A 20,426-nucleotide genomic window follows, 5' to 3' on the forward strand; every position below is an offset into this window, starting at 1 on the left:
GTTTGTTACGCGGGGTGAGTGCTTGTCAACCCCCCATCTCCCCAGCGTTACCGAGCCTCAATTAGCAGTAACCCGATCGTTTTGAACGGCTTCCCGGAGATAGCGGGAGCCAGAAAAGTTGAGCATTAGGAACGAAAAGAAAGACGCAACCTAGCTGTTCCTGGCAGCTCTTAGCTCCCTCGCTGAGGCTGAGGAGCCGAACGGGGGCACGTGCATTAGCTTACTGTAAAACTACGGGTGCAGAGGGGTTGTAAAGTTTGAGGTGCACTCTCATTTCCATTTAGCAGTCGGACTGTGTCGTCCGCATAGAGCATTAGGTCCAGGTTTGACATTTACATGCAGTGTAAAGGATTTATTGGTGAAAGTGCATTTATTTGGTCTAATAGGAGCCTGACCATCTGGAGAATTTGTGGTCAGGTTTGTGAGCAAGCAGCACAAAGCTCAGGCCTGATGCCGACATCGGGCTGTGATGAGAAGGAAAACAACCAGAAATATTTTTATTATCATAGGATATTTGTTAGCAGAAGCAAATTCATTTAAAGTTTTTTTTTCCTAGTCGTTTCTAGATTCTGTTGCTGTTCAGCACATTATTAACAGAAACTGTTGCTACACTAGCACATGTTGTGTTGGGTTTTTTTCCTGGGTTATAATTTCTGTGAAGATGTTTGCCTGTGGGGCGTATGCAGAGTGGTGGTATTAAGCATGTGTGTTGAACACGGAGCTTTGTCGCGTGTGTCTGCCTTTTCGCCGTGGCGTGCTCCAGTATGTGCATAGTATTAATATAAATGAGCGTCTAATAGACGCTGTCGTCTATTTTGTTTCTGCCCTCTGTCATTTAGGCCTCTAATTTGTCATGTTCCCACCCCACACACCCCCTGCAGCTACACACACAGATGGGGCTCGGCTGTGTGTTCAGTCCCACTGAATCGCAGACACACTCGCACACACACGTGTGGGTAATGGGCTAATGCATTGTAAATGATATCAATAAGTCCAGCCTCCTGCACTACCTGGTGTCCTTTGTCTCTGTGTAAGATGGATGGAAGACATACATGTGTGCAAACATAATCCTGCTCCTAAATCTGCTCTTTGTATTCCCTTTATTCTAGTTTTTTGCTTCTTCCGTTTTTAATGAGGCTCATCCCTCATAGCATGTCTGTGTTTGAGCATATGGCTCTTTTTTTTTTATTGATGAGTCCCAGTTAAGCCAGCTTCCTCATCAGACAGTCCTTGATCAGTGGAGCTGATAGCAGAGTTGTGATGGGTTTTTAGTCTTTCCTTGTCATCTTCACACAAAGAAGCTCCATCACAACCCTCACTTAGACTTAGACAGCCTTTGTTCCCTCTTAAAACATCCACCCAGTGCCTCTTGGGATGCGCATGTGCTAAATAACTATATGCATTCCTGGATCCAGAACTGTAGGTACCTATTTTCTTTCTTCTCAGAGTAGATGAGGAAAATCCTCTGACCTGCCAACTCTATTTTTGGGTCAGTTTGAAGACAAAACAGGCGTGGTTTTCCAACATTTGTCCTGCAGTGCCTTTGTTGTTTTTGTTTCAAAGCATGAGAAATCTGAAAATAATGTCCACCTGAGAAGTGTTTAAATATTGTAACATTTTGAATTTATTAGTTAAATTACAGTACAAGAAATGTGATGCCAGAGTTGGTTAAACAACTGTGCAAGTTGGAGGAAGAGAACTGACCCATGTAGGAATAGCAAAGTACTGTAGAAAAGGAGTTGCCCTTAAACTAATGCACATCAGAAAAAATCACCACTTACAGTAAATCAAGGATGTTCTGCGTCTTTGCTATTATGATCACATATACATAGCAGATGTGGGGAAGGCAGGAGAACACGAGGTCGAGACGGTGACCGATTTTGGGATGCTGGGCTTGTACGAGTGCCTGCAGTTGCATCTTCAGATCAAACCGAGAGGGATAAAGACCTTCTGCGGATGTTTTCCGCCTCTGAGTGAGAATAACAAGAATAACAATGCCTTTTTTTTCCTTTGCAATGCCTCGTTTTGTGGTTGCTTGGTAGCGTTGGTGCTGGAGACTTAATGAGAGTAATAGAGGCTCTGTATCTGGAGACAATAAGACGCGGAAGCTGCTGTAGAAGAGGTTGTTAATATTGACAGGTTGACTTTTTGTTTACACCTGAACCGCTTGTTGTTTATACCCCAAGACATTCCTACAAATTCCAATTTCAAAATTCCATTTCTTTTCCATTGATCCAAGCTTTTCTTTCCCCCTCATTTAAGTCCCACATGTTTCGCACATACACGCACTCTCTGGCTTGTGTCGAGCTGTGAGGTTGCAGACAACAGATGACATTGGGGAAGGAGAACTCACCTCACGCCTCTCCTCACAGCTCCTGTCTGACTCTCTGAGGGGTAAAGCTCATTTCATGCTCGGCTCTGCCTGCCAGCACACAGTAAGGCTCAAACCAAGGATTGGCTGAGGTCTCACCCCAGCCGTGGCTTTGAGAAATCCCTGTGCGGTCAATAGAGTTGGTGTCCAGTGTGTTGAAGTGTTTCTGGAGGATCAAGCTTCATCTCTGCTCCGTCCTCTAAAACTATTCATGGGGTAAAGTATTGTTGTTAGTTTATGTTATACTTTTGATGGCAATCCCACTGTGGCCCTATCTCCCCCACACTTTGTTCCTTTGTCCTTGGTTGACTGGTGGGACAGCTCTACAGAGAAGCCCCTTGCTGTCTCCCTGGCTTCTATACTTAATCAGAGCCAAGTCTCTGACCACTTCTATCCTTTCAAACCCCAGTGGGACCAGAATACTTTCTCCCTCTCCCATCTCCTTTTCTTGTTGTTGTTGGCAGCCTCTTGGCTAATATTAAAGTCAACTGGGTCCCGGCGCGGTGAGCCCGGCTCGCCTTTCATGTGGCCAGTCACAGGCCCAAAGTTGTCCATACAATGGTAAAATGCAATAGATCTGCATATGTATCTGGTGGGTTAGATGCTTACGAAGCTGTAGCATTGACTCAAACGCAGCTTTGTTCCAACGCGGTTCTCGTCTGGGTTTGTTTAGACAGGAGCCACAATGCGTACCACATGGCCAGACCTGTGGTCTGAGATTGAGCAAGTTTGCCCACTGTAGTTCTGCACCTCGTTATTTAGGTTCTGTGTCACTTATAGGTAATGGACACAATCTAGGGTCAAGTTCAGGGATGCCTAAAAGTGCAGTTGAGAAAGACCAGTTTTACAGCTTGATGTCCATGTTCTCCACATGGCTACCACCCCATGATGTTTACCAAGGTAGGGGATCCAGCAGAAGGAGTAGGATCAGTGCCACCTGCGCTGTCCATCAAGCTGTGTGTTTGTATGTGTACTCCTTCCTAACGTCTCCTTGTCCTTGAGCCCCACAGTCTCGGTTCAAGCTACTGTCACATCTGCGATTTCGTGCCCTGCTGGAGACCTAAACCTATAATAGCTTGAACTACCACGGAATAAAAAAGCACAACATGACTGTGCCTGTGTGGATAGGCTGTTTAAAGCTTTTAATAATTGTAATATTTGGCATTTAGATAAATGCGTTAGCCATAATATTCAGCGTAGGAGCTTGTGTTCCCTCCACAACACACAAGGATGAAACAGTAACTGACTTTGAATCCGTAGCTGGAGGTCCAGTGCTACAGCTGTTATTGTTGTTGGGTGCTGCCTGCAGTTTCGTATGCTGGAGTGCTGCAGAGGCATCTGCTCAGTTCCTGTAGTGATCTAACTACATTTGTGGATGAGTCAACGGAGAAAGCCCCCAGCCATGAACACACAGCGCGTTTTCCTGCTAGCGAGTAAGAAAAATGAGATGATGCACATGAGAGCTGCTGGCCGACGCGAATACACTTAGTAACAGGATATTTACTCAGAGTGGCCTTTTAACGTTAATGTCACAGAAGGAGGAGAAAGGATTATAATTTTAAAGCATTTTATTTTTTTTATTTAACTGTTCTTCGGTAGTTTGATATTTTGACTCACATCTTAGTGCCTTCATCTTTGTTTTTCATGTGCTGATGATTTTCTATATTCATTCTACTTTTTGTACCAGAGTGTTGATTAAAATGTACAGGTCTACTACTGTACTATTGTTACATGATGCACAGAATCTATGCTCTGCAAACACCTACAGTACATATGTCCAAAGGATCAGATTTTCATACTTCCTATTGCTACACAGGCTATGTCTTGTTGTTGAGTTCATGATTTGCCGTGATGTGATGCTGGCAGGACTGTGAGCAGGGCCAGACCTTTAATCCCACTTTATGACTTCCTTTCCTCAGACCAGGGAGGGGAGCTCCCCATGCCCTGTTGAGTCGCTGCTAACTGCAGGAGCCCTGAGATCGCTCCTTTACTTGCCTGATTCTAATTTGTTTATAAGTTGGACCTTTTGTGCTTTCTAACGTCCAAGTCTTAAAGCAGCTGTTTGTCCTGGTTGTGCTTTTTATAAGTGTATAGTTCAGGTTCAGATGATTCATAGTCATCATTATAGGACGCTTCTACTGTACATTTAACTTAACCTATCCACCACCTTCATACAGTAGAAGGTTGTATGTTTTCCCATTAGACCCATTTTGCCTCCATAAATCACTGTAACCATGATATTATTTCATGTTAAGGGTATCTGCATGTCTTGTTACTTGACATCAGCATAACAGATGAGGTCATTTCCAGCGTGGCAACATAAAGGAATGCCGTACATTCTGTAGAATTGTCATTTTTTTTGGCTTTGCCATCAGGATGAAATTACCTCTCACATGTACCATCACCTCAGAGGACAGCACTGTTCTCTGTGCATTGCTTCACAGCCGATTGCATAAGCCGTGTGCAGATCTGGAATCTGGACTCATCTGACAAGGTTTTTTGTTGTGTTTTTTTTTTTTTTTAAACCAATGTCCCTGGAACAAGCATAAATGTGCTGATCCGGTGGCACCCGCTGGAGTGTGTACCTGCTTTCAAAGAGCTGAGTGGGTGTTTAGAGGGGGACGGCACCCAGAACGTCTATTTCACAAATGTGAATTATGTAATGCATGTTGTATAATAGCACTGTGTGTGTTCCCAGTGCTGCGGAGGAGTTGATTGACTCGATTGCATCTCTTCTTCCTTTTATCTCTTTCTGTCCCTTTAGCTCAACCTGTGGAAGTTTCACTCAGCTGTTGTGAAGGACTCAGATCAGGTCTGACTGCAGTCACAGTCATTCTGCTCCTAGGTGCTTTGTATCACTTATTTCTAGAAATCACTCTTGTTTAGCTGATAATCTATATGCTTTATTTGTGAATGAGATAAAGCAGAGTGAAGGAGAAAGACACAGAGCAGTGTGTTACAGCAGAGAGGAGGAACCTGGATTGACTTTTCAGTCACCTCAGATGAAGCTGCTAGTGTCTAGGTTGGTTGAATATTACATGTGGTATGAGTGTACATTATACTCTGGCTTCTCCTCTTCTGCTGGTATTTGTGGCTGTTAATTGGACATTACTTGGTTTTAATGTTGCTCAGTTTAAAGGAATCATTTTTAGAAAATTCTTAGGTTAGATGAAGAGCAGTTCATGTTAGCTGATGTTTTGGTGTATAATGACAGAAGGAACTGCTGCCAAAGTGTAAATGCTTTTGCTCTTGTTTAGTTTCAAACCTAGTTTCTCCTTCAAAATGGATATGTCTTAAAAATGAGTGCTGTGGTGATTTGACCTCTTTTATCTCAGCCTCCTTTTTCGAGGATTTCTATAGGCATTCTTGAAATAGTCATTGCATGTTATTTCAAAGCCCAGTTGCATAATACTTCCTCGTCTCATTTTGTGCCATTCAAAGATCCTCCTGTCCCCTTCGCCTCCTCTCACTTGGTCCCGTCTCCCTCATCCCTGTTTGTGTAGTCTTCCAGTTGGCTGCGTCCAGTCAGATTTACACTTTAGAGTGAATTATTCAAACAGGTCAGCCGCGTCCTCGTCCTGTGAGGCTGCGCTCTCTTCATGACTGGAACTGGGTCATGCTTATTCAGATGTAACACAGCCTTGACCTAACCAGGCACAGACGCAGATTCGGCATAGTGGGTTTAAACTCATATCGAACTACACTTTCAATATGCATTTAGGTAAAGAAAAATAGATTACACAGATTTAACTAATGCCACGTACTGTAATGAATATAACAGCCTCTGACTCTACTATTGTGTAGTTTCTTTGCCTTACAGTGTTTTGCATGTTTTGTGAGTCAAACTAGCTCGTTCCAATAACTTTCAGTCATTGGCGATGATTTAAAGCAAACGCAAGCATTATCTCAGCTCAGACTGTAAGCTGCCGTCTCTGCTGAGGAGAGGTGGATCATTTGTAATTAAAGAAGGTTCACTGTATTGATTAGCTGTAATTATCTCCATGGAGGAGCTTCTTCTTGGTGAGCCAGAGCTAAGGCATGACGTGTTTATTGCAGCTTTAAGTCTACCAGGACAACTGTACACTGTCATCACTGTCATGATCAGGCTCATCAAAAATATTACCGTCTTATCGTGATGTTAATAGGATTATAATGTAGAAATATTAAAAGCATTAGAGTAAATTAATAGGATAGTTGTAAACATACTGATTAGCAGTTAGGATGAATTATGTGGAGTTAATACGTGAAGAACAGCATGTGCAGCCACAGTGGCCTCCCTGTCTGGATGCAGGCTTGTCATGCAGAACCTGCAGTGTTACCGCTTCATGTTTTCTCTTACATCATTCGGCTTTTCTCCTGCTTTTGTGCTTTGTTTCCTCGCGCACGGCTCAACTCTCTGTTCTTGCTTGCATCCAAATACAGTTTGACTGAAAGCGGTGGGGGGAAAAAAAAGACACTGCTGACAGGATGAAAACTTCAAGGCTTCTGGGTCCACCGCTCGGCGGAGGACGTGTATACACACTCCTTTCTGCACCCGACAACCACACCCAGCAACTCGCAGCAGACTCAGCCTAGATCTTAGTGGAACCTTCTCCTCACGCTGCCTCTTTTCATCCTTCCTCACGCTCAATCACCACTTTTGTTTCGAAGTGCTTAATAAGTGATGGAGCGGTTAATCGAAGGAAGATTGGCCCCCAGTGGCTCAGATGAAAGAGAAGCAGGAATAATCTGCAGAGCACCCTAAGGCTGTTATTTTCCACCATGCCAAACCCCCTCCTGTCTTTACACTCCCATCCTAGCACTCCCACTGTACCCCGAAGGACCCTACACCACACCGAAATCCCTTTATATATACACACACACACACACACACACACACACACACACACACACACACACACACACACACACACACACACACGTGTGCCCACCTTCTCCACTCTTTCCCCTCAGTTTCGCTGCAGTGAAGGCAGCAGAAAAGATCAAAGAGTCGTACTTGGTCAGCATACTTACAGAGACCCATCAAATTAAAGCCGATTGAATTATTCGGTCATAACACAGCTTGTAGCTATCAATGTCATGCTGCTCGTCAGCCCGTCGCAGACCTCAGAGAGATGCATATGATGAAAACGCAGCACTTTATCATTTCTGATGAGTAAGTCCGATACACTTGAGGCTACTTCTCCTTTCGTTTTTGATTTCATCATATTCTGCTACCCGAGTCAAATGACCTTTGTTCTAACCATCACAGGGATTTAAGGTAAGAACTTAAAAGCCAATGCCAGGAATATAAATTGGTGGCTGAATGTTGTGATCTTACAGCCTAGATAAATAGATTAAAGGTAAAACATTCAATAAGTGGAGAATTAGCTGCTTCTTTTACTATTTCTATCTATATATTGTTTACTGTATGTATTTATCACAAAATCAACCTTTACCAAAATAGAAAATCTTTTGTATGTCTCTACTTACTGTATGTTTAATTATTAACCTACATAGATGCTGTTAATAGTTTATTGACCTCTGCATCATTTTCTGCCCTACTTCCTGTTTTTGTGCAAAAAAAAATAGGTAACTGCCACATCAAACCCTCTAAACTAAAAGCGATCCCAGTATCAGGGTCAACAATAAACATTGACACAACCAGGACCCTGTGGCTGGTAGATTTGAGCTGCTGACCTTCTCATGATCAGTGTAGCCGCTTATTCCAAAATCTGGAGTTGATGCAGCATCTGATTAATGTCAAATACTTCAGCTGTGGCTTTGGACATGGCAAGTCATTAGGACTGGTGAGCATCACTCACAACACCTGTTTTATACACAAAGGAGGAAGGTGGTGAAGGTCAGCTACCAAACATGTGCAGGCAGATGTGTTCTGCAGCTGTATACCGCCATACGGTAGCAGGGCTCGTTCAGACACGCTCAGGTGCTGAAGCGTCGGAGCCGTCTCGTGATCATTAGCCAGGCATGGATTCAGAGCTGCTCCATATTCATGCGGGATCACCGCATCTGTTAAATTGATCATTAATTTATCTTGTGCTCTTGAAGGTCTCTGCGATTGTCAGAGCACGGCTGAACCCCGCCGGGGCGGAGGCCGAGGAACCGCAGAGTCAACACAATCACGCTGCTTGTCGGGGAGCGGCCGCGGTCCCAGATGGAGTCGGGAGTAAAAGCCAAGACCTTGTTCTGTTCAGCGCTGCCCTCCCCCCTCGCTCCTGGTCATATGGAGCAGTTTTACAAGGGGCTGTGCCACCCAGCCCATCTATAATGAAGAGCTGGGACTGGTCCTCGAGTCTGACAATCTGCCGCTCGCTTTTATGTTATATCTACGTGTTTGACATCTGTCCCCATGATTATAACAACGCAGAAAAAACAAAACGCTTACTGGGTAAAGACAAGATTACTGCCTGGAACGAAACAGAATGCATGCTTCTGCTTATCACACACTCATTGTGTCTCTTTCATCTACAGTTGGGTGTCTCACAGGAAAATAAGGGCCCCAAACAGAAAACTAAACAATTTGCCTCCTACATCTTTGAGGCCAATATTATCCCGGCACATTGATATCCTGTTATTATATTTAACAGTCCTGTTTGGATTTGGGTTTTAGGGAACTGTGGTGGTCTGTGTGCAGGACTGAAACCAGCAGTGTTCTGGGGGAACATGTCTGCGTGTGTGCAGGCGTGTTTTGAAAGCCATAAATAGTGCATGAGCTACTGGAAGCGAAGTGCGTGTGTGTTTTGCTGGGAGTGTATGTATACGTGTATACACGTGTGTGTCTGCGTGTGTTTGTGTGTGTACATGCCATGGGTCTGCTGATGTGACGCCTTGTGAAGTGCTGGACTCGCCTTGACCTGACCTGTAGTCGTCTGGGCATCAAGCTGAAAAGCCGTCTGCTGCTGTGTTGAGTGTTGAGTGACAGCTATAGGTCAGAACCGCTGAAGGTTGGGACAAAGGCTCCACATGTCAGTGTCGTGTTCAATTCCTCCAATCAAACAAAAGCATCTAAAACACCAGCTTGATACTGTTGAGCGTAGTCGCTCGTCTACATCCGTGTTCCCTTTCGCTCTCATTCGCCCCAAAAATATCCCTCGTCTCCCTGTGGGGTTTTGTTCTTCTCCTGTTTCCAAAACATGCTTTTCCCAGACATTCTTTCCAAGATATGACGCATGGAGTGTGTATGTCTCATGGCTACAAACCCAAGCAGTTAAAAATAGTCTGTGGTGAGCTTTGTCTAAGGTCCGTCTTCCCCACAGCAGCACCCCTCTGACTTCCAGGCCGTCCTGTCCACTGTTTCATCCTCAGCTCACGCTAAGCCCCAGCGTTTCTACGTCTCCCGGCATCCGAAAGGCTTGTTTACGCGTCCCACTCCCTGTCCTATGTAGTAAACACAGCTGTAGCCCACTGTCTCAGTAAGCGTCAGCCCACCAGTCGTGGATTTCAGCAGCATCTTCCCGACGTCTTATCTGAACCTCTTTATGAATCACTGTTCAATCAGCAGACGTCACCCACCGCTAGACTCAGATTCTGAATCACAACGGCTGCTCAGCCCGGCTTTAAAATGCAGCCTCATGTCTTTAACCTTTCCCCAGCAAAGTATTTCATCCTTTTGATTAGAATAGGAAGGGACACAGTGGATGGAGATGGAGGCTGACAGGCGTGCACCGGGTCCCCCCGCTGCTATCGATCTACTATACAGAGGAATACTCCTCCTGAGATCAGCCGGCTCAGACTGTCCTGTTGAATAAAGATGGAGGTTCAGCGCCGCGTGTCCCCGAAGGACGGGCTGGCGATCGTGCACGCGAGCTCAGCAGAGAGAAAAAAATGATTAAACGCACACATTCATGGGGAGTTGAGGAGAACTGTAAGAGCGAAGGAGAGCCGTCGGCAGACAATGGCACAGTAACAGGATCAAGGCTGGAGAGGAAGAGGAGGAAACAGAATGACAGTTCTTACATTTTTTCTCACAAGAGAGTCTTCATTCATTGTTCGCTTCCTAACTACTCTACCTTCGCTATCTGTTTTCCTTCATCACATTCCTTTCCCTGCTCGCTTCCTGAGTGCACTGATCAGCTCTGGGAAAGGTTGACAAGGGGTCAGAGCAATGAACATAACAAAGTACAGAGTTTAACAGTCCGTCCTTTCCTCCCCTCGTCCCTCTTTCTCTCCCCTCCATCCTCCGCTCCTCTGGCTCATTAACCCTTTCGTGCCTCCCACCTTTCCCTCCCTCCTGTCGGTGGAGGTGTGTCCATCCACATCTGGAGAAGCTGGACCACTCAACGGGCGCTCATTCACTCCCCCTGTTCTCTCTCTCTCTCTCTCTCTCTCTCTCTCTCTCCGCCTGCCTTGCTCTGCCTGCCTCGCTCTAGTGCGCTGTCAGATTGCACAGCGAGGAGATGTTGGCGGCTCACTGGGGAATGAGCTCACACACAGACGAACCAACTTGGATTTATTGTCAGGCTCATCAAGGACACCATGGCAGCATCTCCTCCATTTTATCACTCCTGTCTTTTTTGAAGTGAGCATCAGCTGGAGGCTATTTTTGCTGTCGAGCACCTGATCAGCAAAATCTGAAGAGAAGCTTCTTGGGGATCCACCACCCACCCCCTCTTCCGCACTTCCTCCACCTGCGCTCTGGTGGACGGGGGGACCCGAGGCTTTGGGATGACGGAGATCTTGGTGTCAGACGTCAACTTGAACTCAGTGTGCGAGCGTCTGGAGCAGCACTGCTGCGTGGAGCAGAACCAGCACAATCTGTCCAGCCAGCCACAGACCCCCGTGCTCAAGAGGCACACCAACACAGGGGCCAAGCTATGGGGCCGCGTCCGCAGCAAGCTGCTCAGACAAAAGGTCTCTGGCTCACAGATGCACACTCTCTCTTATCTTGTTCACTGTCACTTTTATCTGTTTGTTCCGCGTCTCTCTTATGTTGACTTCATCCCCCTCCGTGTGCGTACACTCTTATGTAGCGCTAAATAAAAGAAAAGGGTGGCTATTATGTGACTTATACAAAATAATTATTTTTAGAATCAAACTTTTCCTTTTATCTTTTGCTTATCTTATTGTAATGTGTCCTGTAAATATCTGTGAATTAATGAGTTAATTGTTTCTATTGTGTAGTAGTTTCTGTACCAGATGAGCTCCCTCCGCTGTTGGCTCTCGGTATTGCATCAGCTGAAGTGATCTGCTGCCCCTTTGGCATTTCAAGCACAGATATTTCTTCCTGCCGCCAATTAACTGTCACATTATGTGACATAGCTCTCCACCGGCGTCTGGTACATCCGGTCTCCTCCTCCACTTGTATTTCAAGGGTTTTGATTGAACTTTTCATTCTGTACTAGGCTGATTATCAGCAGTATCTTCACTGCGCTCTATTAATCAGACTGCTGAGATTTTCTTCCCTTTTGCGTGCATGTTTTTTTTTCATCATGATCCTCTCGCTGCACTTCATCTTTCAAAGGCAGTATGTGGCTGCCTGAAACAACCTGAACAGATGAGGGTTAAAGACATGTTTGTCCTTTCAGACTAGAATCAGATGAAGAATGTGCCGTTATTGGACTGAGGGTGAGTCAAACAGGTTAGATGAAGGTTGAAGGAGTGAGGCTTGTGTTGAAGGATCTGTTGTCAAGAGTGAATGTGCACTTCACACCCACAGGTCTGAATGGCATAGTTCACTTGCAGGTTCTGAAGAGTGATTTATGTGCAACATCAGGAAACAGGCTCCTGAGGCTTATTTAATAAGTTGCATCTGTTTGACCTTTGCCTTTGTGCATTTCATTATTTAGCAAAAGTCCCAAGGAAAGTTGACCACTGATTTTTTACTACGGAGGATAAAATGAGGATTATACACTTGGCTGCATCAACCTGTCCGGGTTTTGATTCATGCTTCTTCTTTTCATGTCTTAAGGTTGAAGAACCTGAGTAAAGTAAAAATCTATCTGACTATAATTCAATACGTCAGCAGCTCGGCTATTCGTTATTCCTTGTGAGATCGTGCCTTCTTAATCGCTCACCCTGCATACAGATCTCCCTGTCTCCAGGCACTCGACCCATTGGACCAATTAATTTATTTAAACACATCTGAATGATGCACTTATAAGTAAACCCTATTTAGTTTTTAATTTTTTTCTGCATTGTTATCATCAATAACTATTGTGATAGTTGTCCTGTTTGAATTAACTGCAGCAATTTCCAGCTTCAAAGCGTCCTTAAAGAGGGCACTGAAGCAGACCGTGGAGCCTTTTCTGTTTGATAAAGAATGCTGGGAGGAATGAGGATTTAAAAGGATGCGTGAGGGCGTGAGCTCACATCAGGGAATTCTCCTGACTCCCTCCACATACAGTAGAGCAGCACCTAATTAAGCCATAGTGTGAAGAGACAGAAGACACTAATTGGCCTAGAAGCGCACATAATGTACCCAGTGTCCCTGCAGAAGAACAAATGATGATTAAGCTGAGCTGCTGCCTTTTCTTTTTGCTTGTGTTTGGGTTTATTTTTGGTTGATGACCTTTGTGCTGGACAGGTTTGGTTTTAATTTCGTTGTGGACTTGAAGTAAAGCGAGCTTGGTGGTGGAAACAATAGAGCCGTCACGTCTGCGTAATCACGAGAGAGAGTCAGATTTAGTCATTTTTACCCTTCCTCCACTTTTCTCTTCTTGCCCCGCTCACTTTTAGCTCACGTACAAAATGATTCTCCTCTATTTGAATATGTTTATTAGTACAGATTAGGGTTCCATCCTTCTTGCATGTCTAAAATCTCAGGCACTCCCCTAATGGTCTTTTATATAGGCCACATAAATCAGCCTGTCCCCACTGGAGGGCATAGCCCTTTATTGGCCCCAGTCCATCCCCTGTGCATAGAATCTGTTATCGGTTAATGAGCTACAGGAAGGCAGCAGCTTCGCAGGTTGAGGCTGGGTGCATGACCCTCTGTCTCAGATGAACCAGTCCCCTCACCTCTGCATGTACGCTGGGCATTATGCAGGGTGGCTTTAATTGCCTAGGTATGTGGTGCGGTAAGAGGTGAGGTTGTCTATGGTCTAACAGTGTCCTGCAGGTGAAGGAGACGACAGAGTCACCTTCTGCAACACATCGCAAATACTCTTCTCTCACTGTAGCTGTGACAGTTGCTTTTCTCAATTGAGAAACTAAAAAAAACATCCAGTACAGAGATGATCTAATGGCTTACAAATGCTACACACTTTTGTTGGCAAAGATCACCAATGACCTGGATGATGAGGTAATGGGGAGAAAAAACATCACCGCAGAGCTGTTCAAGACAAAGCACGAGGGTTCATCACAGGACAGAAATTTGATTTGGACCCCAGTCTCCTGATAACATGAGTTTTGTCACTGCTGCAGTAGATTAAAGTGGAAAGTATGGCAATAGCGTCATCCTACTTTACTTTACTATTGCACAGAGCAGGAAGCCCTAACTCTTGTCTCTGCATCACCAAGGCTGCAGGCAGGTTTGCGTTACATAACTATAGTATGGTTTACAGGCGCTGTAAGAGAATGCAGAGATTTAAGACCGCTCTGCAAATCACAGCCCTCCACCAGCTACAACCTCCGCCGATTGGCTTAAACCAGGAAGTGAGTGGAAAAGGCAACATGGCAACTGAGTCAAAGGCCTCCCATGGCCACGGTGACATCAGCAGCTGTTGAGTGAAGACGCACTCCATGATGCACACGTAAATCTTCTGCTTATGTGGCCCATGAGTCTAAAAATAGCCGTGTGCTTGTTTTATTAGTGTATGTCGTGTACTGCAGGGCGACGTGGCAGCTCTGCACCAGCCCCTCCTGTAATCCTGCCGAACGAGCCGAGCCCGAGCGGCGCGAGCTGCGTTCTAATTAAAGCACTAATAAAATGCTTTCTGCAGCCGAATGAATATTTAATCAGGCAGAGAGCAGCTGCGATGGAACACAAAGAACAAATTAAACGGAAACTCATTAATTTAGCGCGTTAGAAGATCAAGCTCTATTTTGAATATTGTCAACGGAAAGTACGAAGTCTAACAGCACGGCACCAATGAGCTAATTAGATGTGTAGACTTCAGGTTTCGGCCAAATCCCTTCTGCTATTTTAACATCCTCCTATGGTTTAGTTCATAAATCAGCACCCATTATAAAAAGGACTGCAAAGTGATGATGACAGTTGAATGGCCACATGGTGCCACATGCTTTTTTTCTGGCCAAGGTACAACCTACATGTGTGACTGTCCTGCTGCCTTGCTCAACGAGCCTCCTGTGTAGGAGCCAGCCTCCGTGCGTCCTGCTGTGCTGCTCTGCTGCTGCTGTCAGTCTCAGAAGGGCTGCAGCTGTGTGTCACCTGCTGCTGATGGGTTCTGTTAGTAGCATGTGGGCATGAGCTGCCTGTTCCCGTACTGTAGTGCTTATCATGTTTACCTAACACTGGAAGATTGGGATATTTATTATCTTCGTCATTTTTTAGCTTTGAGAGGCTTTAAAACTATACTGGAGGTTTTTATATATGCAGTGACTTAAAGGTTAATAAAGCTCTGTTGCTCCTCAATACTTCAATTGACTAATAATTGTTAGTGCATTACTGTAAGCCTGCTTTATTTAAAGAACAGGGATAAAACTTTTAATCCTCTTTTAGCAATTCATTTCCTCCAAAGCTGGTTCTTGTAACATAGCCCTTCTCCTGACACATAGCTCTGATTCTGAGTGTACCGCCCATCTATGCTGACTCTCTCCCCGCTGCCCTCAGTCATGCCTTCAAACCAGCTCATTTCCTATGAACGAGCTGGACGGGGGTCGAGTTTAATCAAAAGAGCCCCGTTGAAGACAGACTTTTGGTCAGACAGTGCAACTGGTGGCTTGTAAAGGGCCCTTTTTGTTTTTACAACCCTTTTTGACTGCATCCATTTTTAATTAGCCATTTTAGAATTTAGCACGCGGGGGGAGGAAATACTGTAAGTGGTTGTTTTTACAGCCATTCTGCTTCCAGGGCTCGTGCTGTAGGTTTGTTGCCTACTTCTGAGAAGCATACATTCTCGGCAGTAGCTGTGTAAATACCTTAGTGCAGCGATTACCTGTCTACCCTCTCGTACCCAGACCCCGCTAGGAAAACAGGCTTTAACGATAACCGGAATGCGTGAAACCAATGCCAAATGGTCTTTTTACGAGCTAATGAAATACGCTCTCTGAGAACTTTTAATGATCGCAGCCTAATGCTGACAACAAGAGAAGCGTGCTGCCCTTGTAATCGCCCAACAGTCGTTATATCCCTCTGAGTTGAGCACGTCATTGTGCTGAGTTGTGTAGCACGGACGCTCAAACCGCCTATAAAAAAGGCATTAAGGCTCGTGGCCCTACCGTGCACACACACCCACACACACACACACATTCCACAAGACGACAACAAGCTGCAATCTCTCCACAGTGTCCACAGGGCATCGTAGTGCACGTGAGGATGTGTGTGGTGAAAGAGTCAGAGTGTCTGAGACAATCAGCAGCACTTGTTGGACTCCAGAGAGGCTGCATTGGAACCATCATTCTTTCCCAAACTGACTGTGTTGTTGTAGAGCAGCAGTATCTGGACACCGGCTACGCATTCTTTAGCACTTCCAAACACCTCAGCGAGGTCTTCCTCTGTGTGAATGAAGTCATGTGTCCCTGTTTGGTCAAAAAGCTCATCACTGGATCCCTTTGTCTTTGTCTCCTCCAGCTGGATCCGCAGACGGTGCAATCCAAAAACTGGCACATGGACGTCATAGAGATGAATGGGGTAAGAGACAAACAATGTGGTCATAGCTCAGGTTATGACAAATACTGAAATCCGTGAAAGTGCGGTTATAGTAAATATGTACAATCGAAAAGCAGAAAACAAGCATTTATCATCTGTGTTTGTTCGATTTATCCATCATCAGATCAAAGTGGAATTCTCCATGAAGTTTACAAGCCGGGACCTTAGCTTAAAGAGAACACCCTCCAAAAAGCAGAGTGGGGTGTTTGGAGTCAAGATCAACGTGGTGACAAAGTAAGAAAAGCTCTAAAGGACAAAATCATCCTTTTTAAGGTTTTTAATCTTGCGGAGTGCAGGGATTGTCGCCCGGCTGCAGCTGTGTTGGTTCTAGACAGCTGATCAATGACAAGCACCAGATTAGCTTCCAGGTCAACGCGCTGCTCATCAGCAGAATAATAACCCAGGCGCCGCCGCTGCTGTGTCCACAGGCGTGAACGCTCCAAGGTGCCTTACATCGTCCGTCAGTGCATTGAGGAGGTGGAGAAGAGGGGCATCGACGAAGTGGGAATCTACAGGATCTCAGGGGTGGCCACCGATATCCAGGCCCTCAAAACAGCGTTTGACACCAGTAAGACCTCGCAGCACCTCCTCACCTTCCTCCTTGTTGACAGAATTCATGTTGGCTGAACAACTGCTGAGTCGACATCATTCCAGTGTGCTTCCGGTTACTAACCTGCGTGTTTGCCTGACCGATAGATACCAAAGATATCCTGGTGATGCTCAGCGACATGGACATCAACGCCATTGCAGGGACGTTGAAGCTGTATTTCAGGGAGCTGCCGGAGCCTCTGCTAACCGACCGCCTCTACCCTGCCTTTATGGAGGGCATAGGTATGACCTTTGGTCCAGGAGGCCTGTGTTACTGAAGGGTCATGAGTGGGACGTGAGCTTTAAAGCTGCCCGTCTGAGAGAGATTTGGCAAATGTTGAAAGCCCGTTTTAGAACACCTTGGTCTGACACCTTTTTCCTCCCCCTGGCAGCGCTCTCTGACCCAGCAGCCAAGGAGAACTGTATGATGCACCTCCTACGCTCCCTGCCTGACCCCAACCTCATGACCTTCCTCACCCTGCTGGAGCACCTCAAACGGTAAAGAGACCCTCCCTCGGACCCTGAGGTCAGTTACAAAACTGCTCAGATGTCGGTCCACGCAGCTCAGATGTTCTGCACCACCCCAAGACATTATCCTCCAAACGCTTTGTGTACATTTGTTCACGTGGCTGTTGTTCCAGCAGGGTGGCTGAGAAGGAGCCCATCAATAAGATGTCCCTCCATAACCTGGCCACCGTGTTTGGCCCCACTCTGCTCAGGCCCTCAGAATCAGAGAGTGCCAAGGGACAGCACATCACCTCGGCTTCTGACATCTGGTCACATGACGTCATGGCACAGGTACTGTACTTGCAGAACACAGCACTTGATTTGATTGAATGGGAACACGGTTCATAACTTGGTGGGTTTGAGTGACAGCGGACGCCTCTACCGGTGTTCTCATGCATATTTACTCTGCAGCTGCACGTGTTTTTCGTATTAGGTTCACTCCCACGTCGCCAAGTGACCCGTGTCGCTGCAGTCTATTCTCCCAGCTGTATTTAGACTGTAGGCCACCCATTCATCTGTACTGAGAGATGAGCTTCCTGTGCTCAAATGACTTTTCTCGGCTGAATGAACGACATCCAGAGTAAATCATCATAAATGGGGAGGCGTGCTCTTACATGAGGACCTCTCTTCCACTACTGTGAAGCTGAGTGTTTGTGTGTGAACTTATTTAAACTCTAGATGTTTATCGCCCAAGTATACAAAATGTCAAAACAACACAAAGATGCTTCCGCCCAGCGTATCCTGAAAAGACCAGAACCATGAATTTGCCCTGACGACCTAATAGCATTTTGTCAAGTCAAAGTCCATACACATGCTTCTGAATTCACCAGAAGCAACAGTCGTTGTCTAATTTAAACCACTGTGTGTGATTTTTATATAGAGAATGTGAACCGGACCAAATTGTCTTCCCATGGTGTGATTAACATTTAGAAGACCAGAGTAATAAGGAAGGAGACCCAAGTGGCCCTGAACACAAAGCTTTGCGCTGATAATATTTGTAGCCGTTTTTAAAAAGGGAGATAACACCCAGATCCATATCTTTAAATTAGGCAGCGCTGCCAAAGAGCTGCTTTTGGAAATTTAAAAAAAGCTCACTTGTTAGATCCATTAGAAGTTGGTCTGATTTGGCCCATTTACCAACACAGTCAGCAGTTGCAGCATTGATGAGGCTTGACTTTTAATGGCAACACGGGTAATTTAAAACCCATTATGATTTCGAAATCAGTGTACAACACTAGCACACTACACAGTTTGATTAGAAATCTCAGCAAACAACTCGCACAAATACACTTGGTAATAGTGAATGATGTGGATTCAATAGTTCTCCTTTCTCCTGTAGGTCCAAGTGCTGCTCTACTACCTGCAGCATCCTCCCATCTCCTTCGCCGAGCTGAAGCGCAACACGCTCTACTTCTCCACTGACGTTTAATCCCCCGCGTCTCTCTGGGTGGCACCTGGAGAAGAGGGAGCGAGAGACTCTATTGACACCTTGGTCCCTGCCTCTCGGTCCTCCCGCCTCACCTCTCCTCCCAGCAGGCAGCTCATCTCCACTGTACAGCCCCCACTTCTGTTTACATCCCCTTTTCCTGAACAGAGATGGAGCTGAACATACAGGGAGGTGGTGGAGGAGCTTCCTGGTCGCCTGGTAGTCACGTGTCATTTCCCGTTTGTAACATGACAGGAGCAAAGGGGCCACGCGTCTTTTAGTAACACCATGAGGCATTCTGGGATCACAGTGGCATAAAAGGGCTCCAGGAACCACGGCCTGACACAGTGGAACATGATGGTGCCCAGTGGCGCGTGGTGCTGATCTCGAGCCCCGTCCAGACACTGGTTTAAAGATCTCTAAAACAGGCGGACTCAACTTCTGATCAGAGGCATTCCAGAAAAATGGCATTTATATGTTTTATAATACTATTCAGAAGCTTTGTTTCCTCTTTTTGTCTGTTTTGCTTTGTGCATGTGGTGGAGGAGGCTGAGGGTGAGTGACGGCGTGCGTGAGTGAGAGAGACGGAGAGCGTGTGTCTGTTTAGGGACTATAAGAACTTGTGTGGTTGGGAAGTCATGGTAATAAATGGCTGGCAGTGACTCTGTACAGACAAATGAGATGAAACTGCCCTCCTCTGGGTCTCAGCCGAGTTAGCCCTATTTATTTAAAATATAAGTCATACTGTATGTGTGCCTGTACAGTTCTGTGCAACTAGAGAAACGGTTTATTCAGGTAGTGATGTTATTTTAGTCTGATTTTCTCATTCACCCTGTCTGTGGTTGGTAAGCTGTAAAGATCACCACCAAGTTTGCCCGTTCCTTTCAGAGCACGTAGAGAGGAAAGGACGGAAACAAGCCCACAATGAACGTCCCATTTAGCTTTTTTCTTGTTATTGCATTGCAAGCTTGTTCCAAGCGTCTTACTGCACCGGTATAACCTATAGGATGATTTGTGTAGTTCCCCTCATTGCATGTTCAGCTTGTCAATCAAACCAGGCTGGCTAACACAAAGGTAGGTTGTCTCGCTCCCATCGCTGCTCTGTACAAAGCCCACCTTTCTGCTATCAAGCCTGCAACATGTCCTAAAATACAGCACTGCTAGATGAGTACTATTTGATATTTTTAATATAAGGTTAAAATAAAATAAAATAAAAAACGTTGTATTTTACTTCCTTTGAGGAGAATTTCAATATACTGTAATACTGAGGCTAAATGTTAATGTGAACTTTTCCCTTTTTTTTAGTAAAATAAAAGTTACAAAACACTCACTTTGTGTCTGATTTTTTTTTTGATTAAACAAAAACAAACCTATTCCCTCATTGTAAACAGCAGATCAATGTCATAACAATTACTAATTAAAAAATGCCTTCTATCAAAATTACATACTACATACTGTGATTGATAAAGTACATACTTTATAAAATATACTGCAATAAATTGTAATGACATTTGTTTTACAGTACTTTAAATTAAAAGAACCTGCTCATACCATGTACCAGTTCTTGGTATTTTGCACCATCTAGTGGTCAAAAGTTTAAGACAGTAAATGCAAAAATCTGTATATGTAGTTTATGAAATGTATATTGCATGCGTAATAAAGATTCTCAGTGTGGCATAACATACACCAGGATGGACTCTGGGAGGAAGCCAGTAGGTGGAGGCAGGTTGGTGCTTTGAGACTTATATTTGAACCTCTGACTTAAA

The 20,426-nt window shown here is 45.2% G+C and overlaps 1 protein-coding gene across 8 annotated transcripts in view; it reads left to right on the forward strand.

The window, feature by feature from the left end:
• The window catches only part of abr (ABR activator of RhoGEF and GTPase), a 70,275-nt gene extending 50,285 nt beyond the window's left edge, over window positions 1-19,990 (forward strand). For 4 of the 8 annotated variants that reach the window (XM_029174721.3, XM_029174723.3, XM_041073893.2 and 1 more), the window contains 7 exons: window positions 16,062-16,121; window positions 16,264-16,373; window positions 16,568-16,707; window positions 16,836-16,970; window positions 17,120-17,225; window positions 17,369-17,525; window positions 18,574-19,990. In XM_029174721.3, coding sequence (XP_029030554.1) covers window positions 16,062-16,121; window positions 16,264-16,373; window positions 16,568-16,707; window positions 16,836-16,970; window positions 17,120-17,225; window positions 17,369-17,525; window positions 18,574-18,663 — 798 coding nt within the window. In that variant the 3' untranslated portion in view covers window positions 18,664-19,990. Of the gene's footprint in view, window positions 1-10,724; window positions 11,222-16,061; window positions 16,122-16,263; window positions 16,374-16,567; window positions 16,708-16,835; window positions 16,971-17,119; window positions 17,226-17,368; window positions 17,526-18,573 lie in introns of those variants that run through there. The other 4 variants (XM_029174722.3, XM_029174724.3, XM_029174727.3 and 1 more) reach the window with 2 other exon arrangements.
• Window positions 19,991-20,426: the final 436 nt, after the last annotated feature.

This window comes from Betta splendens, chromosome 14, assembly GCF_900634795.4.
Source record: "Betta splendens chromosome 14, fBetSpl5.4, whole genome shotgun sequence".
Classification (NCBI taxonomy): Eukaryota; Metazoa; Chordata; class Actinopteri; order Anabantiformes; family Osphronemidae; genus Betta; species Betta splendens.